This window comes from Ovis aries, chromosome X (genome assembly GCF_016772045.2).
Source record: "Ovis aries strain OAR_USU_Benz2616 breed Rambouillet chromosome X, ARS-UI_Ramb_v3.0, whole genome shotgun sequence".
Classification (NCBI taxonomy): domain Eukaryota; kingdom Metazoa; phylum Chordata; class Mammalia; order Artiodactyla; family Bovidae; genus Ovis; species Ovis aries.
Window position 1 is genome coordinate 128205491 of NC_056080.1, and position 16882 is coordinate 128222372.

A 16882-nucleotide genomic window follows, 5' to 3' on the forward strand; every position below is an offset into this window, starting at 1 on the left:
ATCACTAAAAAGAATGACTACATTTAATCGAAACACATCAAATATATGAAAATACATGTCTCACAATTATACTAAAAACATAATCATTGGTCACCATTGGACTACTTTAAAGTACCAACTCATTAAACTCTTATAGTTGAAAAATAATGGGAAACAAATCAAGCATTTGTCCTACTTTTCCTATATGAACTTATGTAGCAAAGCCAAATAGATGATGATAAGTCCATTATAGGGTTCCAAATAATTAATACAGAAGAAATAATAGAATTAATAAGTACAAAATAAATAATAGAATTAGGGGAGCCCCACTTTACAACTCTTAATAAATTAATGTATTTAAGCAATGGTCATCAATGGATGCAAACCTCTTAGTTAAAAAGCAAATGGGAAAACTTCATAATGAAAGGATCAGACCAAAAGCACCTGAATCTACTGATCAATTTTAACATCACTAGAAATGGGACCACTGAACATTATGTGCCTAACGATATAGTGTAATAGGAAATACACATCTATATAGTATATGGAGGATTCTTGCCTAAAAATATTGAACTCAAATCTAGACCAACAATATCCCAGAAAACTTTTTACAATAATGTAAATGGTCTTTATTCTGCCAAGAATGATATCTAGTAGCCACATGTGCTTGTTGAACATTTGATATTCGTAGTTTAACAGAGGAACTAACATTTAAAAAATTAATTTAAATAGACTCATGTGGCTAGTGGCCACATGGTAGCATAGCTCTAGATTTGACTACCAGTTTGTAAGAAATAGAGGGGATTGAGGAACAAATTAAATAATAGCATGAGGAACAACCAATTAAATTCATTTGTTTTGAACAAATGATGTGGCTTCTCTAAAGAATAAGTGGGATTGGGGGAAAAAAGATTTGAGGGCTGAGAAAGAAGGAAAGCTCTGTGTGTGTGTGTGTGTGTGTGTGTGTATGTGTGTTGTGTGTGTGTTAATGAGGCTTTAAAGACATAACAGCCAATGTCTGGTTTAGATCTTGAACCAAGTGTAAAAAGACATCTTTGAGAAAATCAGGGCCATTTGAATATGAATTCAGTAGTAGATAATGGTAAGGAATTATTATTAATTTTGTGAAGTATGATAATGCTATACTAGTTACATTTTTTTCAAATGCCTTTATCAATTAGATGCATGTACTTGCATGACCCTGAGAGTGAGCACCTCAAATTTTGGACCCCAGGTGCCTCACTTGCCTCACCATAGTCCCAGGCTTGCCCAAAATGCACTGTAATAATATAGCTATATATTATTGTCATTTTCACAGGTTGTAAATACCTGCCCCAGCAGAGTTTCATTATCTGAGATTCAAGATTTAATTTTTATTAATTTGTCAAAGGTTGTTTTGGTAGGCTTTGTAGAACTTCCGTATCTCTTTGTCTTGATCCAGATGAACCCCAAAAGAAGAACAAAGGTGATCCCATGAACAAGCTGGAAAGTTTTTACCAAGAGATGATAATGAAAAAGCGTCTTGAAGAGTTCCAACTAATGAGAGGTGAACCCTTTGCTTCCCACTCACTGGTCTCAGCTACATCAGTGGGAGATAGTGGCACAGCTGAGAACCCGTCATTACTCCAGGACAAGGGAAAACAGGCAGCACAGGGTAAAGGTCCCAGTCTCCATGTGGCAAAAGTTATTGATAATTCACCTGAGCAGTGTTGGACTGGGCCTAAGAAGCTGACGCAGCCAATAGAATTTGTCCCAGAAGATGAGATCCAGAGAAATCGTTTGTCAGAGGAAGAGATCCGAAAAATTCCTATGTTTTCTTCATATAATCCAGGGGAGCCAAACAAGGTATAGGCCAAACCAAGAAAAAAAAAATGGGTTGTTTTCATTTTTATTAATCTCTACTTAAAGTAATACTTTTGTATTAGCTTTGATTATACCAAAGAATCATGACATAGGCACAGTGATTGTGTTTTTCTTTGACCTTTACTATTAATTCTCTGCTATAGAAGTAGCTCTGACTATATAAGTAGCATATTTCCTATGATGTTCATTGTGGTTTTCTAACGTCGTAAGCTATCCTTAGAATTTTATTTAAAAAACAAGAATTTTAAAGAAATCTTGATCAGACTCTAGTCCATGCCCACTAGAAACCCTCAACTAAAGAAAAACTCATAGGCCCACCATATCTAGTAGCCATGTGCCTGGTTGTGAGTAGGGTTTGCTGTACCACATGAGTTGTCTCTTCAGAATGCTCCACCTGGCTTTCATATGACATATGACTTAAATTGCTGGTAGCTTAGCAGCAAAGTGAAAGCACAGGGCCTCTAAGCCTTGAGGAATTGGCAAATATCTAAGAAAAGTTGTAAACAATCCTCATTTGGTTGATCAGATCATTATGTCACATTCATAGTATGTGTTACATCCAGAATTGAAAATTTCATTATCATGTCACTCAAAAAAGCAACACAAGCCCCTGGAGCATATACTTGTGTTCAATTTAAAAAACAAAACCAGAAAAATAATGTTAGCTTCTGGCTGTCCCTAAATTTTTAAAAAGGTGTTGTCGAGGATTATTAAGCAGTTTCCTTTGAGTGATTACATTTCTAATATATTCTTGATGTTCAAGGGTAGCTGGATTTTTATTTATTTTTTATTATGAAAATTATTAATTATGAAAAGTTACAGAGAATAATATAGTAAGAACCTTTGTACCTAACCAACTCTCTTTACCAATTCTTGCCTTTTTTTTTTTTTTTTTCCCTTGGCCGCGCCGCACGACTTGTGGGATCTTAGTTCTCTGACCAGGACTGAACCCAGGCCCTTGGCAGTGAGAGTGCGGAACCCTAACCACTGGATTACCGGGGAATTCCCTATCAATTCTTAACAATTTCCATATTTGGTTGATTTTTAAAAATAAGGCCTTACAGAGACACCTGGAAACCTTCATGTATCCCTCACCACTCCCATTCCCCTTTCTCTTTTCCAGTGGTAACCACTATCCTGTGTTTGCCATCTATCATTCCCACGCATGTTTTATACTTTTACTATAGTAAATCTGTATATTCATAAACAACATGTAATTTTATTTATTTTTAAACTATCCTACAACTTGCTTTTTGACTCAATATACATGTTTTTAAAATTTATTTCTAAAGATGTAAGGAACTGTATAGTATTCCATTGTAGAAAGATACTATAATTTATTTGTCCATTCTCCTGAAGATTTTTTCTTTTCTTTTTTTTCCATTAGAGACAGTTCTGCAACAAATACTATTGTACACATCTCCTGTTGCACATGTACAGGAGTTTCTCTAGGACAGTTTTACAAACTTTAGATTACTATTAGTAGGTCACAAGCAGCAATTTTTTAAAGAAATAGAAAATATCAAAGTGCATTCCATAGAGTAGTAAGGATTTATTGTTTTTTGAAGCTTTTGTTTATTGTGCTTTTGTGTGTGATATGTGTGTGGGCCAGAATATAAAATGCATTTCTTCCTATAGATCTCAGTCAAAAGGGCCAGAAAAACATTGCTCTATTGCAGTGATTCTCAAACGTTAGCATGTACCAGAATCCTCTGGAAGGCTTGTTAAAACACAGATTGCTGGGTTCTGCCCCTAGAATTTTTTGTTCTGTACATCTGGAGTAGGACCTGAGAATTTGCATTTCCAAGTTCCCAGGAGATACTGATGATGCTGCTGGTCTGAGTGACGTTTTAAGAATCACTGTTCTAGGTTATATATCTAGGAGTGGAATCACGGTAATATAGGATACATATATTTTCACCTCCATGAGCAGACTTTAAGAAATCTCTTTCATATCTTTGCTAAGACTTTAAAATATTTGACTTTTTATTTTGGCCAGTCTGATATATTCGAAAGGTATCTTGTGGTTTTAATTTCAATGTTCCTGATTTCCAATGAAGTTTTGCATGTATTCATACATTCATTAGCCTTTCAGGAACCGTCTGTGAATTGCCTGTTCTGTTTCTTTCCCATTATTTATTTAATTTTTAATAGTATTTATAGATTTTGATTATTTAGGTTTTAGTATTACCTATAGATTTTATTTTAGAATTCTAGATACAAACCTTTGCTGCACCAGGTGAGTAGCTTGTATTTTTAACATTGTTTCTGATATCTTTTGTTAAGCAGAAGTCTTTCATTTTGACGTAATTAAATCATCAGTATTTTTTTGATGGTTTGTGCTTTTTGAGCTATTTGAAGGAAATCTTTCTCTATAAATCAGTAAGAAAGAGACAAGCAATCCAATAAAAATGACCAGAAGATATGAACAGGCAGTTCAAAGGGGAGAAAACACAAATGACCAGTTAACATATAAAGTCAACCTTAATAATCAGAGAAATGCAAAGTAAAACTACAATGAGATACTATATAATATCATTTAATACTTTTTTTACATTTGGCATACATTTAAAGGCCTGACAATGCCAAGTACTGGTGAATGTATGGAACAGTAAGAATTCTTTAATATACTGCTGGGTGAATATAAATGAGTATAACCACTTTGAAGAACATTGTGGCAATACTCAGTAAAATGAAAGATGCTCAACACTGTAGGTCAGTAATCCCACTTCTTGGTATCTATCCTAGGGAAACTTTTACACATGCGCATTAGGAGATGTTATAAGGATGCTCATAGTAGCATTGATTGTGAACAACATGCATGTTCATAAGCAAGAGAATGGATAAAGCATGGTGAATTCATAAAATAGAATATGATATGGAAGAAAAAATGAATGAGACAGAACTACAGGTATCAACATGGATGAAACAATGTTGAATGAAAAATGTTTTGTTTGAGACTTTGGGTTTCAGTGCCAACATGTAAACTGCTTAGAAGTCATCACTACTGTCTTACAGCAGGAAGAACAGCTGAACAGACTGAAAAATCAATGACTTTTCTTGGATTCATCAGAGATTTGAAGTCAGAGAGCAAACTGCAACCATGAAATCTGGAGAGACAGGCAATTACAAAGAATCACTTCCCAGATCTGCTTATCAGAAGCAGAAAGCACTGAGCCATAAATTAGTAGGAACACTTAAGTGGTAACTTTGACAAATTGCAGGAAACAGAGTATAGATTAGTGTTTGAGTAATAAACTTCTGGGGGCCACAGTCTAAGGGGGCCCCCACATTTTCATGACTTTTACCTTCAGGAACCCCACTGGGTTCTCAATGTAAAGAGCCAAGAATAAGTCTTCTGTTTCTGGCATGTTGATAGGAAAAGGAATCAACTTGAAATACATCCAGAGCGTCTACCTAACAAAGAGCTATCCAGAAAGTAAAACAACTTAACCAAAGCCTTCTCTAGTGTGGGAGAAGGGAAATTACTGAACTCCAGGCCCCTCTAGTCTTACTGTGTCATCTACAAGAAAGAGAATAAAAGCTATGAAATATTTGTGAAGGTTACAGGCTGGATACATGGGCACAGTAAATGCCTGAGACTTAATTATAAGATGCAGAATGTTTTCCCATACCCTGCACCTTACTACCACATCAACAGGTCTTCAGTATGATAACTATGAATTATAGCTGAAGAACCTGCAAGGCTCAAACTCTAAAATGTTTGTAGGGAAACTCAAAGAAAACAAGGGAGATAATCAAGGATATTAGAGGAAACTGAAAAACCTCTGACACCTACAGTTAAAGCAAACATTAAACATAGCCCAACTTCTAGCCAGATTAACATAAAACCTCACATGAAGGGCCTGTTTATCTCAGTTTCTACTGTGTTACATATAATGTAACAAAAAAGAAATGATTTTTTGCTTTCAACAACAACAAAAAAATGATACGGCTTACCAAAAGATAAATCACAGTCTCAAGAGATAAAACCAACATCAGAACCAAGCTCAGATATGACACAGGTTTTTAAAAAATAGCTATAACTAATATGCTAATGAGTCTGCTAGAAATAGTTTACAACATGCAAGAACAAATGGATAATATAAGCAGACAGATAGAAACTCTAGAAAGAAATGTAAGAAATCAAAAACAGTGTAACAGAAATGATGCCTTTGGGAGTTCCCTGTGGCCTAGTGGTTAGGATTCTGGGATTTCATTGCCAGGTTCAATCCCTGGTCAGGGAACCGAGATTCTGTAAACCATGTGGCATGACCAAAAAAAAAGAAAACACACACACACACACACACACACACACACACAAAACAATGCCTTTGATAGGCTTATCAGCAAACTGGATACAGACAAGGAAAGCTTGAGTTAGTAGCTTGCTGCTGCTGCTAAGCCACTTCAGTCGTGTCTGACTCTGTGCGAACCCATAGACGGCAGCCCACCAGGCTCCCCCATCCCTGGGATTCTCCAGGCAAGAACACTGGAGTGGGTTGCCATTTCCTTCTCCAATGCATGAAAGTGAAAAGTGAAAGTGAAGTTGCTCAGTCATGTCCGACCCTCAGCGACCCCATGGACCACAGCTTTCCAGGCTCCTCCATCCATGGGATTTTCCAGGCAAGATTACTGGAGTGGGATGCCATTGCCTTCTCCGGTTAGTAGCTTGAAAACATTTCAGTAGGAACCTTCCAAACTGAAATGCAAAGATTGAAAAAAAAAAAGACTTTAAAAATGTAACAGAATATCCAAGAACAATTTCAAAAGGTGTACCACGTATATTATTGGAATAGTGGAAGAAGAAAGGAGCAGAAGGGGAAAAAAAGAAATATTTGAAGTAAGAATGACTGAGAATTTTCCAAAATTAATGATAGACACTGCACTACAGATCCAGGATCCAAGCAAAGACAAAGTAGGATAAATAGCACCCCCCAAAAAAAACACCTAAGCATATCATGTTCAAACACAGAAAACTGAAGACCAAGAGAAAATCTTGGAAACTGCCAGAGAAAAACTCTTTACCAATAGAGAAATAAAGATAATAATTACATTGAATTTCTCCTCAGAAATTATGCAAGCAAGAAGAGAGTGGAGTAAAATATTTAAAGTAATGAAAGGGAGAAATACCTACCTATAATTCAGTATCTAGGAAAAACAGTCATTCAAAAGTGGAGGAAAAATAAAGACTATCAAAGAAAAACTGAGGGAACTTGTCACCAGGAAACCTGCCTTACAAGAGATATTTCTGTTTAGAAGTTCTCCAGAGAGAAGGAAAAATTATATATGTCAGAAAATAAGATCTCTATAAAGAAAGGAAGAGTGTAGGAGAAAGGATACATGAAGGTGAAATAGAATTTTTAATTTCCTATTTTTAAATGATCTGAAAGATAACTGTTCCAAGTAGTAATAGCAACATGATAGGTAATTAGAGGATATGAATAAGTGTAATGGATGGCAGAAATGATAGAATGAAGGATGGAAAGAAGGAATTTTATTTGGTGTGTATAACTGTTACAGGGTATCTCCACTATCTGTCAAGTGGTATCATATTATGTGATAGTGGACTTAGTTTTAAAGCTATATTGCAGACTCTAAGGTATTTTACTAATAATTATAAAAAGATATAATTGATACACTAAAAGATTAGAGTAGAAAATATCCATTCACTACAGTCTTTTCCAGAAAATAGAAGCAGAAGAAATACTTTCTTACTGACTTTGAAACCAGCCTTAGGTTAATACCAAAATCAGATAAAGATATTACAGTAAAGAAGGACCATGAACCAATATCTCTTTTGAGCATAGATGCAAAAGTCCTAAATGGAGTAGTCCCCTATTATCTTTAGGAGATACATTCCAAGACCCCCAGTGGATGCTTGAAACGACAGATTGTACTGAAACTTAGTTTTGTTTTTGTTTTTTTCTTATATACGGATGTGAGAGTTGGACCATAAAGATGGCTGAGTACCAAAGAATTGATGCTTTTGAAATGTGGTGCTAGAGAATACTCTTGAGAGTCCCTTGGACTGCAAGGAGATCAAATCAGTCAATCCTAAAGGAAATCAACCCTAAAAATTCATTGGAAGGACTGATGCTGAAGCTCTAATACTTTGGTCATTTAATGTGAAGAGCCAACACATTGGAAAAGACCCAGAAGCTGGGAAAGATGAGGGCATGAGGAGAAGGAGGCAACAGAAGATGAGATGGTTGGATGGCATCATTGACTCAATGGATATGAGTTTGAGCAAACTCCCGGAGATGGTGAAGGACAAGGAAGCCTGGCGTGCTGCAGTCCATGAGGTCATGACAAGTCAGACTTGACTGAGCGACTGAGCAACAGTACCTACCTATGAACAATTTTAATTTATGGAATATCCAAATTGCCAGCATCTCTACTCTTGAGCTTTGTGGCCATTATTAACTGATAGATTACTTAAGCATAAGCACTGCAATACTGTGATGGTTGATCTGATAACCAAGATGGCTACTTAATGGGGCATACAGGGTGGATATGCTGAACAAAGGCATGATTCATGTCCTGGGTGGGACAGAGCAGGATAGAGTGGGATGGTACAAGATTTCATCATACTACTTAGAACGGTGTACAGTTTAAAACTTATGTATTGTTTATTTCTGGAATTTTCCATTTAATATTTTCAGACCATAGTTGACCTTTGTAACTGAAACCACAAAAATTGAAACTGGATAAAGGGGGACTATTGTATTAGGAAAATCAAAATATTTTTATTAAAAAATGAAATATTAGGAAATCAAATCCTACAATATATCACTATTAAATGGGATTTCTTCCAGATATCCAAGACTGATTCAACTTTTGAAAACCAATTAATGTAATCCACCACACCAACAGACTAAAGAAGAAAAATATTATTTCAGTTGATGTAGAAAAGGCATTTGACAAAATTCAAACACCCATTAATGACACGAACTCTCAGCAAACTAGGAATAGAGGGGAACATTTTCAACTTGGTAAAGTATATCAACAAAACCCCACAGCTAACATCATACTTAATGGTGAAAGCCTGAGTGTTTTCCCCTTTGATCAGAAACAATACAAGTATGTCCCCTCTTTCAATTTCTTTTCATCTCCGTATTGGAAATTCTAGCTAGTGCAAAAAGAGAAGGAAAGGAAATTAAAAAGCACACAGATTGGGAAAGAAAAAATAAAACTATCTTTGTTAACAGGTGACATGTATGTCTTTGTAGAAAATTCCAATCTATCAATAAGAACATGAAGCAATTACTGGAACTAAGGAGTATATGAAAGTTGGAGGATATAAGATTTGTATTTGAAAATCAATTGCTTTCCTGTATACCAAGAAATGAACCATTAAAATTGAAATAAAAAGCACAACACCCTTTATAATACCACCACAAAATAGTGAAATACTAAGGTACAAACCTAACAAAATATGTGTAGGATCTACATGCAGAAAAATATAAAACCCTGGTGAAAAATTAAAGACATAAATAAATGCAGAGATATCCTCTGTTCATAGATTGGAACAGTCCCAGAAAAATCCCCAGCAAGCTATTATGTGGATATAGGCACACTAATTCTAAGTTTATATGAAAAGAGAAAATATCTAGAATGCTCAACACAATACTGAAGAAGAACAAAATTGAAAGACTGATGTTACCTAACTTTAAGGCTAACTACAATCAAGTAGTTTGATGCTGGTTGAAAACAAAATAAATTGAGTAAAATAAAGACTCCAGAAATAAACTTTCACAAATATAGATAACTGATCTTTGATAAGGGAGCAAAGGCAACTCAATGGAGAAAGGATAATCTTTTCTAACAAATTTTGTTAGAACAACTGGATATCTACCTGCAAAAAAAAAAAAAGAAGCTAGACACAGAGTATACATTCTTCAAAAAATTAACTCAGACTGGATTATAGATTTAAATGTAAAACATAATATTATGAATCTTCTAGAAGAAAACAGAAAATTTAAGTGACATTGTGTTTGGTGATGTATTTATAGGTATAACACCAAAAGCATGATTTATGAGACAAAAAAACTTTGCTATATGAAAGATGCTTTTAAGAGAAGCAAAAGACAAACCACAGACTGAAAGAAAATATTTGCAAAACACGTCTCATAAAGTACTTATATCCAAAATACAACAAAGAACTCCTAACACTCACCAGTAGTAAAACAAACTACCCAATTTAAAAATGAGCAAAGGAATAGACACCTTGCCAGAGAAGTTATATACATGTCAAATAGGCATATGAAAAGAAGCTCATCATATTTGTCACCTGGAAATTGCAAAATAGAATAATAATGAGATGCCATTACACACCTATTAGAATGGCTAAAATTGACAATACCAAATACTATTGAGGATGCTAAACAACAGGAACTTTTATTCATTGCTCTTATGCAAAATGGCACAACCTCTTTGGAAGATAGTTTGGCAGTATCTTACCAAGTTAAACATGCTTTGCCATACAATCCAGTAATGAAGTTCCTAGTCATTTGCTCAATTGATTTAAAAACTTACATTCATACAAAAACCAGCATGTGACTGTTAACAGCAGTTTTATTCATAATTACCAGAAACTGGAAGCAATCAAGGTGTCCTTCAGTAGATGAGTGGATACATTCATCTGTGCTACATCTATACAATGGGATATAATTCAGCAATAAAAAGAAATAATCTGCCAAGTCACAAAAAGACAGGGGAACTATAAATGCTTATTAATAAGTGAAGGAAGCCAGTTTGAAAAGACTACATATTGTATGATTTCAATTATATGACATTCTTAAAAACACAAGACTGTAGGAACAGTAAACAATGGTTGCCAGGACTTCAGGAGGAGTAGAGAAGAGAGGAATGGGTAAACACAGAGGATTTTTAGGGCAGTATACATTTTCTGTATGATAGTATAATAGTGGATGTGAGAAATGCATTTGTCAAAATCCATGAAACTGTACAGCATAAAGAATGACCCTTAATATAAATATTTTTTTAAAAATCATTTAGGAGATTGAGTAACCCCTGGAAAGAATGCAGACTGTGACGAGAATTTAACTATTACAAATATATAACAGAACTTCAATGAAGGAATGGGAGAAAAGATGCTGAGCATGTGGTAGTGCAAGAAAGTAAGCAGGTGCTCAAAATAAGGTAAAAATATTGTTGGGGATATGTCAAAGGCACACAGGAGCCAACTGAGAGTTTCCAATAACTAAAGATAGAACAGTTTGTATAAAAAGTAAGTAAATTAATATTGGATTATAACCCAAAGTATAGAATATCTGTGAGTCGATACTGATAATAAAATCATTGAGTGAATCAATAAATGAGGGAGAGGAGACAAATATCAAATGAAGAATTTGAAGCAACCTAGATGTCCATTGGCAGACGAATGAATAAGAAAGTTGTGGTATATATATGCAATGGAATATTACTGAGTTATTAAAAAGAATGCATTTGAGTCAGTTAATAATGTAGATGAAACTGGAGCCTATTATACAAAGTGAAAGAAAAGCACCAATACAGTATAACATATATAAAATTTAGAAAGATGTTAACAACGACCCTATGTGCAAGAGAGCAAAAGAGACAGAAATATAAAGAACAGACTTTTGGACTCTATGGGAGAAGGCGAGGGTGGTATGATTTGAGAGAATAGCATTGATAATGCTATTGGTAATATGGTGTATTACCATATGTGAATCAGATCACCAGCCCAAGTTTGATGCATGAAGCAGGGCTCTCAAAGCAGATGCACTGGGACAACCTAGAGGGATGGGATGGGGAGGGAGGTGGGAGGGAGGAGGGGGGTTCGGGATGGGTGGACACATGTACACCAGTGGCTGATTCATGTCAATGTGTGGTAAAAACCACCACAAAATTGTAACTACCCTCCAATTAAAATTAATTAATTAATTTTAAAAAATAGTTTATGTACTAGCAGATTCTCTGCCTCAAGGAAAGGAAGCATAACTCCCAACCACTTAATTTTGAGCTACTCTTAGTGACTTCTTTCCAAAGAGTACAGTTTGGAAATACAGGGAAAAAAAATCATGTTACAGTGTAGAAACCTAACAAACACTGCCCTAGTCAGGCAATCAAAGCAAAGGTCAGTCATAAATCATGTTGATAGTATGTATGCTTGATATAATGTGATCAGAGTTGCTTCTTTTTCTCTATAGTCTTCCTTCTAGTAATCCATAACCAGAATATAACCATGAGAAAACAGCAGAAAATTTCTAGTAATGGAACATCCTATAAAATATCTGACCAGTACTCCTCAAAAATGTCAAGATCATTAAAAACAAGAAAAGTTTGAGAAACTGCCACAGCAAAGAGGAGGCTAAAGACATATGAAAAATAAATGTACTATGATACCCTGGATGAAGTCCTGGAACACAAAATGGATGTTAGAGGAAAACTAAGGAAATCTAAATAAGCTGTGGACTTTATTGTTTTCTGTTTTGGGGGTTGGTTTTTTTTTGTTGTTGTTTGTTTTTTTTTGGAGTATAATTGCTTTACAATGTTGTGTTGGTTTCTGCTATACAACATGAATCAGCTGTAAGTACATATATATCCTATTCCTGTTGAGCTTCCCTGCCACCCCAAATCCCATCCCACCCTTCTAGGTCATCACAGAACACTGGGCTGAGTTTCCTGTGTTATACAGCAGCTTCCCACTAGCTATCTGTTTTACACATGGTAGCATATATAATGGCACCCCACTCCAGTACTCTTGCCTGGAAAATCCCATGGCCGGAGGAGCCTGGAGGGCTACAGTCCGTGTTGTCACTAAGAGTCGGACACAACTGAGCGACTTCACTTTCACTTTTCACTTTCATGCATTGGAGAAGGAAATGGCAGCCCACTCCAGTGTTCTTGCCTGGAGAATCCCAGGGACGGGGGAGCCTGGTGGGCTGCTGTCTATGGGGTCGCACAGAGTCGGACACGACTGAAGCGACTTAGCCGCAGCAGCAGCAGTAGCAGTGTATATATGTCAATCCAACTCTCCCAGTTCATCTTACCTTCCCCTTCCTCTGCTGTGTCCACATGTCCATTCTCTATATCTGTATCTCTATTCCTGCCCTGCAAATAAGCTCATCTGTACCATCTTTCTAGATTCCATACATATACATTAATATCCGATATTTGTTTTTCTCTTTCTGACTTACTCTGTATCACAGACTCTAGGTCCATCCGCATCACTACAAATGACCCAGTTTCATTCCTTTTTATAGCTAAGTACCACAATTGTATCCATTTATCTGTCAATGGGCATTTAGGTTGCCTTCATGTCCTGGCTATTGTAAATAGTGCTGCAGTGAACATTGAGGGTACATGTGCCTTTTTGCATTATAGTTTTTTCAGGGTATATGCCCAGTAGTGGGATTGCTGGATCATATGGTAGTTCTGTTTTCTGTTGTTTAGGGAACCTCCATACTGTTCTCCATAGTGTTTGTATCAATTTATATTCCTACCAACAGTGCAAGAGGGTTCCCTTTTCTCCACACCTTCTCCAGCATTTATTGTTTGTAGATTTTTTTGATGATCATTCTGATCAGTGTGAGGTGACATATCACTGTAGTTTTGATTTGCATGTCTCTAATAATGAGTGATGTTGAGCATCAAACAACTAGCAGGATAGGAACCCATTATCAGACAGGCTGCCTAAAGTCATACTAAGCTCACAGACACCCTGAAGCACACCAACTGACATGGCCCTGCCCATCAGAGGGACAAGATCCAACCTTCACCCACCAGAACAAAGGCACCAGTTCCCCACCACCACCAGGAAGCCTACCCAAACCACTGGACCAACCTCACCCACTTTGGGCAGACACCAGAAGCAAGAGGAACTATGACCCTGAAGCCTGTGGAAAGGAGACCCCAAACACAGTAAGTTAAACAAAATGAGGAGACAGAGAAATATGTTGCAGACAAAGGAGCAAGGTAAAAACCCACAAGACCAAATAAATGAAGAGTAAATAGGCAATCTACCTGAAAAAGAATTTAGAATAATGATAGTAAAGGTGGAAATATAATGGAGAAAAATACAAGAAATATTTAACAAGGACCTAGAAGAATTAAAGAACAAACAATGATGAACAGTACAATACTGAAATTAAACATACACTAAAATGAATCAGTAGCAGATAGAGGAAGATCAAATAAGTGAGCTGGAAGATAGAATGGTAGAAATAATTGCCAAGGAACAGAATAAAGAAAAAAGAATGAAAAGAATTAAAGACAGTCTCAGAGATGTCTGGGACAACATTAAATGCAGCAACATTTGAATTATAGGGGTCCCAGAAGAAGAAAGAGAAAGAGTCTGATAAAATATTTGAAGAGATTATAGTCAAAAACTCCCTAATATGAGAAAGGAAATAGTCAATCAAATCCAGGAAGCACAGAGTCCCAAACAGGACTTTAGTTAATAGTAATATACCAATATTTATTTATTTATTTTAAGAAATGTACTGTAATAATGTAAGATGTTAATTATAAGAGAAACTGGGTGTGGGGTATATGGGAATTCTTTGTACTATCCCCTCAATTTTTCTATAAATCTAAAACTTTTAAAAATAAAGTGTATTTTAAAAAAATTTAAACAGGTAGATGCAGAAGAATGCATGCAGTATAACACCATTTATATAAAGTTCAAAACATATAAAACAATAATTGCAGAGGAATACCGGGAAGAGTTTCATCCTCTATTATCACTTAAAGTTTCTGTTTTTCTCTTTCACAGAAATATTTATCTTGTTTTTGAGCCTAGTTTTGTCTTTGTGTGTATCTTTGTATATATGAATATGTATGTATGTTGTAGATATATACATACATATATAACCATGTATATTATATGTATATATGCATACATATACGTATATTTTGGGAGCAGAGATGATGCATCTATGCAAGAAGTGACCAAGCTATCTTGACCAGATGTCCTCTTGATTTTTTAAAAATGTTCATGTTAAAGGCAATAATCTTAGTATGGATCTTTCCTACTTGGTGAGAAACTTGCAAAATATTTCACGTACCTCTCCCTTTCTATGGTTATCTAATTTAATGATATTTTTATAATGAGTATTTCAGAGCCAAAACTAGATCACCTGAAATTACTCAAGTGAATCACCAGTCAGTTATTCTATGCCCTTGCCTTTAAGAGTATAGTTAAATGCTAAATATGTGAATATCCAGCTTGTAAAGGGTTTGAGACATAAAGAGTCTACTGCTTATTGCAATGTTCAACGTATTTACTCATACATTTCAGTGGATAAGTCATTTAAGCTGGCTCTGTTTTCTAGCTCTTTGCTTTTGCTGCTCCTATCTGAATTTTTTCTCAAGTTTTTTTAAGTTATAAAATAAGTAACTTATGCATCTCTTTTTCCTCCAGTGTAGTAAAATACATGTAACCTCGGATCTACCTTTAACAGTGTTTCAAGTGTATATTACAGTATTGTTAACTATAGGCATAATGTTTTACAGCATATCTCTAGAACTTTTTCATCTTGCATGATGGAACTTTATACCCGCTGAACAGCAACTCCCCATTTCCTCATCCTCTCAAGTTTTGGCAACTACTATTCTATTTTCTGCTTCAGTGAGTTTAGCTACAATAGATACCATATAAAGTGAAATTATGCAGTACTTTTTCTTCTGTGACTGGCTTATTTCAGCATAGTGCCCTCAAAGCTCATCTACGTCATAGCATATTTCAAGGTTTCCTTCCTTTTTTCTAGCCAAATCATATTCCATTGTATGTATATGCCACATTTGTTGTTGTTGTTGTTTTAATTCACTCATCTGTGATGGACATTTAGGTTGCTTCCACCTCTTGGCTATTGTGAACAGTGCTGCAATAAACACGTGAGTTCAGATATCTCTTCAAAATTCTGATTGTAATTATTTTGGATAAATAACTGGAAGTGGGACTCTTGAATCATATGGTAGTTCTATTTTTAATTCTTTGAGGAACCTCCATACTGTTCTGTATAGCAGCTGCACCATTTTCCATTCCTTCCAAAAGTGCACAAAGATTCAATTTCTCTCCATCCTCATCAACACTTATTTTATGTATGTGTTCTTTGAAGAATTGCCTATTTATGTCATTTGCCCATTTTTTCAGGTTATTTGTCTTTTTGCTATGGAGTTTTTGTATTTAATTATATATTTTAGATACCAACTTCTAATCAGATATATGGTTTCCAAATATTTCCTCCCATTCTGTAGGTTGCCTTTTCACTCTAGACTGTGTTCCTTTGCTGCGCCGAAGTGTTTTAGTGATACAGTACCACTTTACCTTTGCTTTTGTTACCTGTGCTTCTGCTGTAATATTGAAGAAATCATTGCCAAGGCCAGGATCATGAGGTTCCCCCCTATGCTATCTTCTAGAAGTTTTAGAGTTTCAGACCTTATGTTTAAATCTTTAATCCAATTTGAGCTGATTTTTGTGGATGATATAAATGAGGCCAGTTTTATACTTTTGCATGTGGATATCAACTTTTCCCAACACTTTTGGTCAAAGGGACTATCCTTTCCCCACTGTGTATTCTTGCCCCACCCCCCTGCCATTTTATCAGTTGACTGTATACGTGTGGATTTATTTCTGGGCTTTATATTCTCTTCTATTAGTCTACATGTCTATCTTTATGCCAGTATCATACTGTTTTGATTACTGTAGATTTGTAACATATTTTGAAATTAAGAAATGTGAGGCCTCCCCAGTTTTGTTCTTTCTTCTCAAGATTGCTTGGCTGTTTAAGGTTCCCCTCTCATTCCTTATGAGTCTTAGGGTTGTTTTTGTATTTCTACAAAAAATGTCATTGGGATTTTTATAGGAATTACATTAAATCTATAAACTGATTTGGATAGTATGTGCATTTCAATAATTTATTCTTCCAGTCCATGAACATGAGACATCTTTTCAATTATTTGTGTTGTCTTTAATCTCTTTGAGTAGTGTATTGTGATTTTCAGTATATAAGTCCTTCACTTCCTTGGTTAAGTTTTTTCTTTTTAACTG

The 16882-nt window shown here is 35.5% G+C and overlaps 1 protein-coding gene across 6 annotated transcripts in view; it reads left to right on the forward strand.

Moving 5' to 3' along the window:
* The window catches only part of RBM41 (RNA binding motif protein 41), a 77228-nt gene that overhangs the window by 38930 nt on the left and 21416 nt on the right, over nt 1-16882 (forward strand). For all 6 annotated transcript variants that reach the window (XM_060408104.1, XM_012107596.5, XM_012107595.5 and 3 more), the window contains one exon: nt 1421-1824. In XM_060408104.1, coding sequence (XP_060264087.1) covers nt 1421-1824 — 404 coding nt within the window. The remainder of the gene's footprint in view (nt 1-1420; nt 1825-16882) is intronic.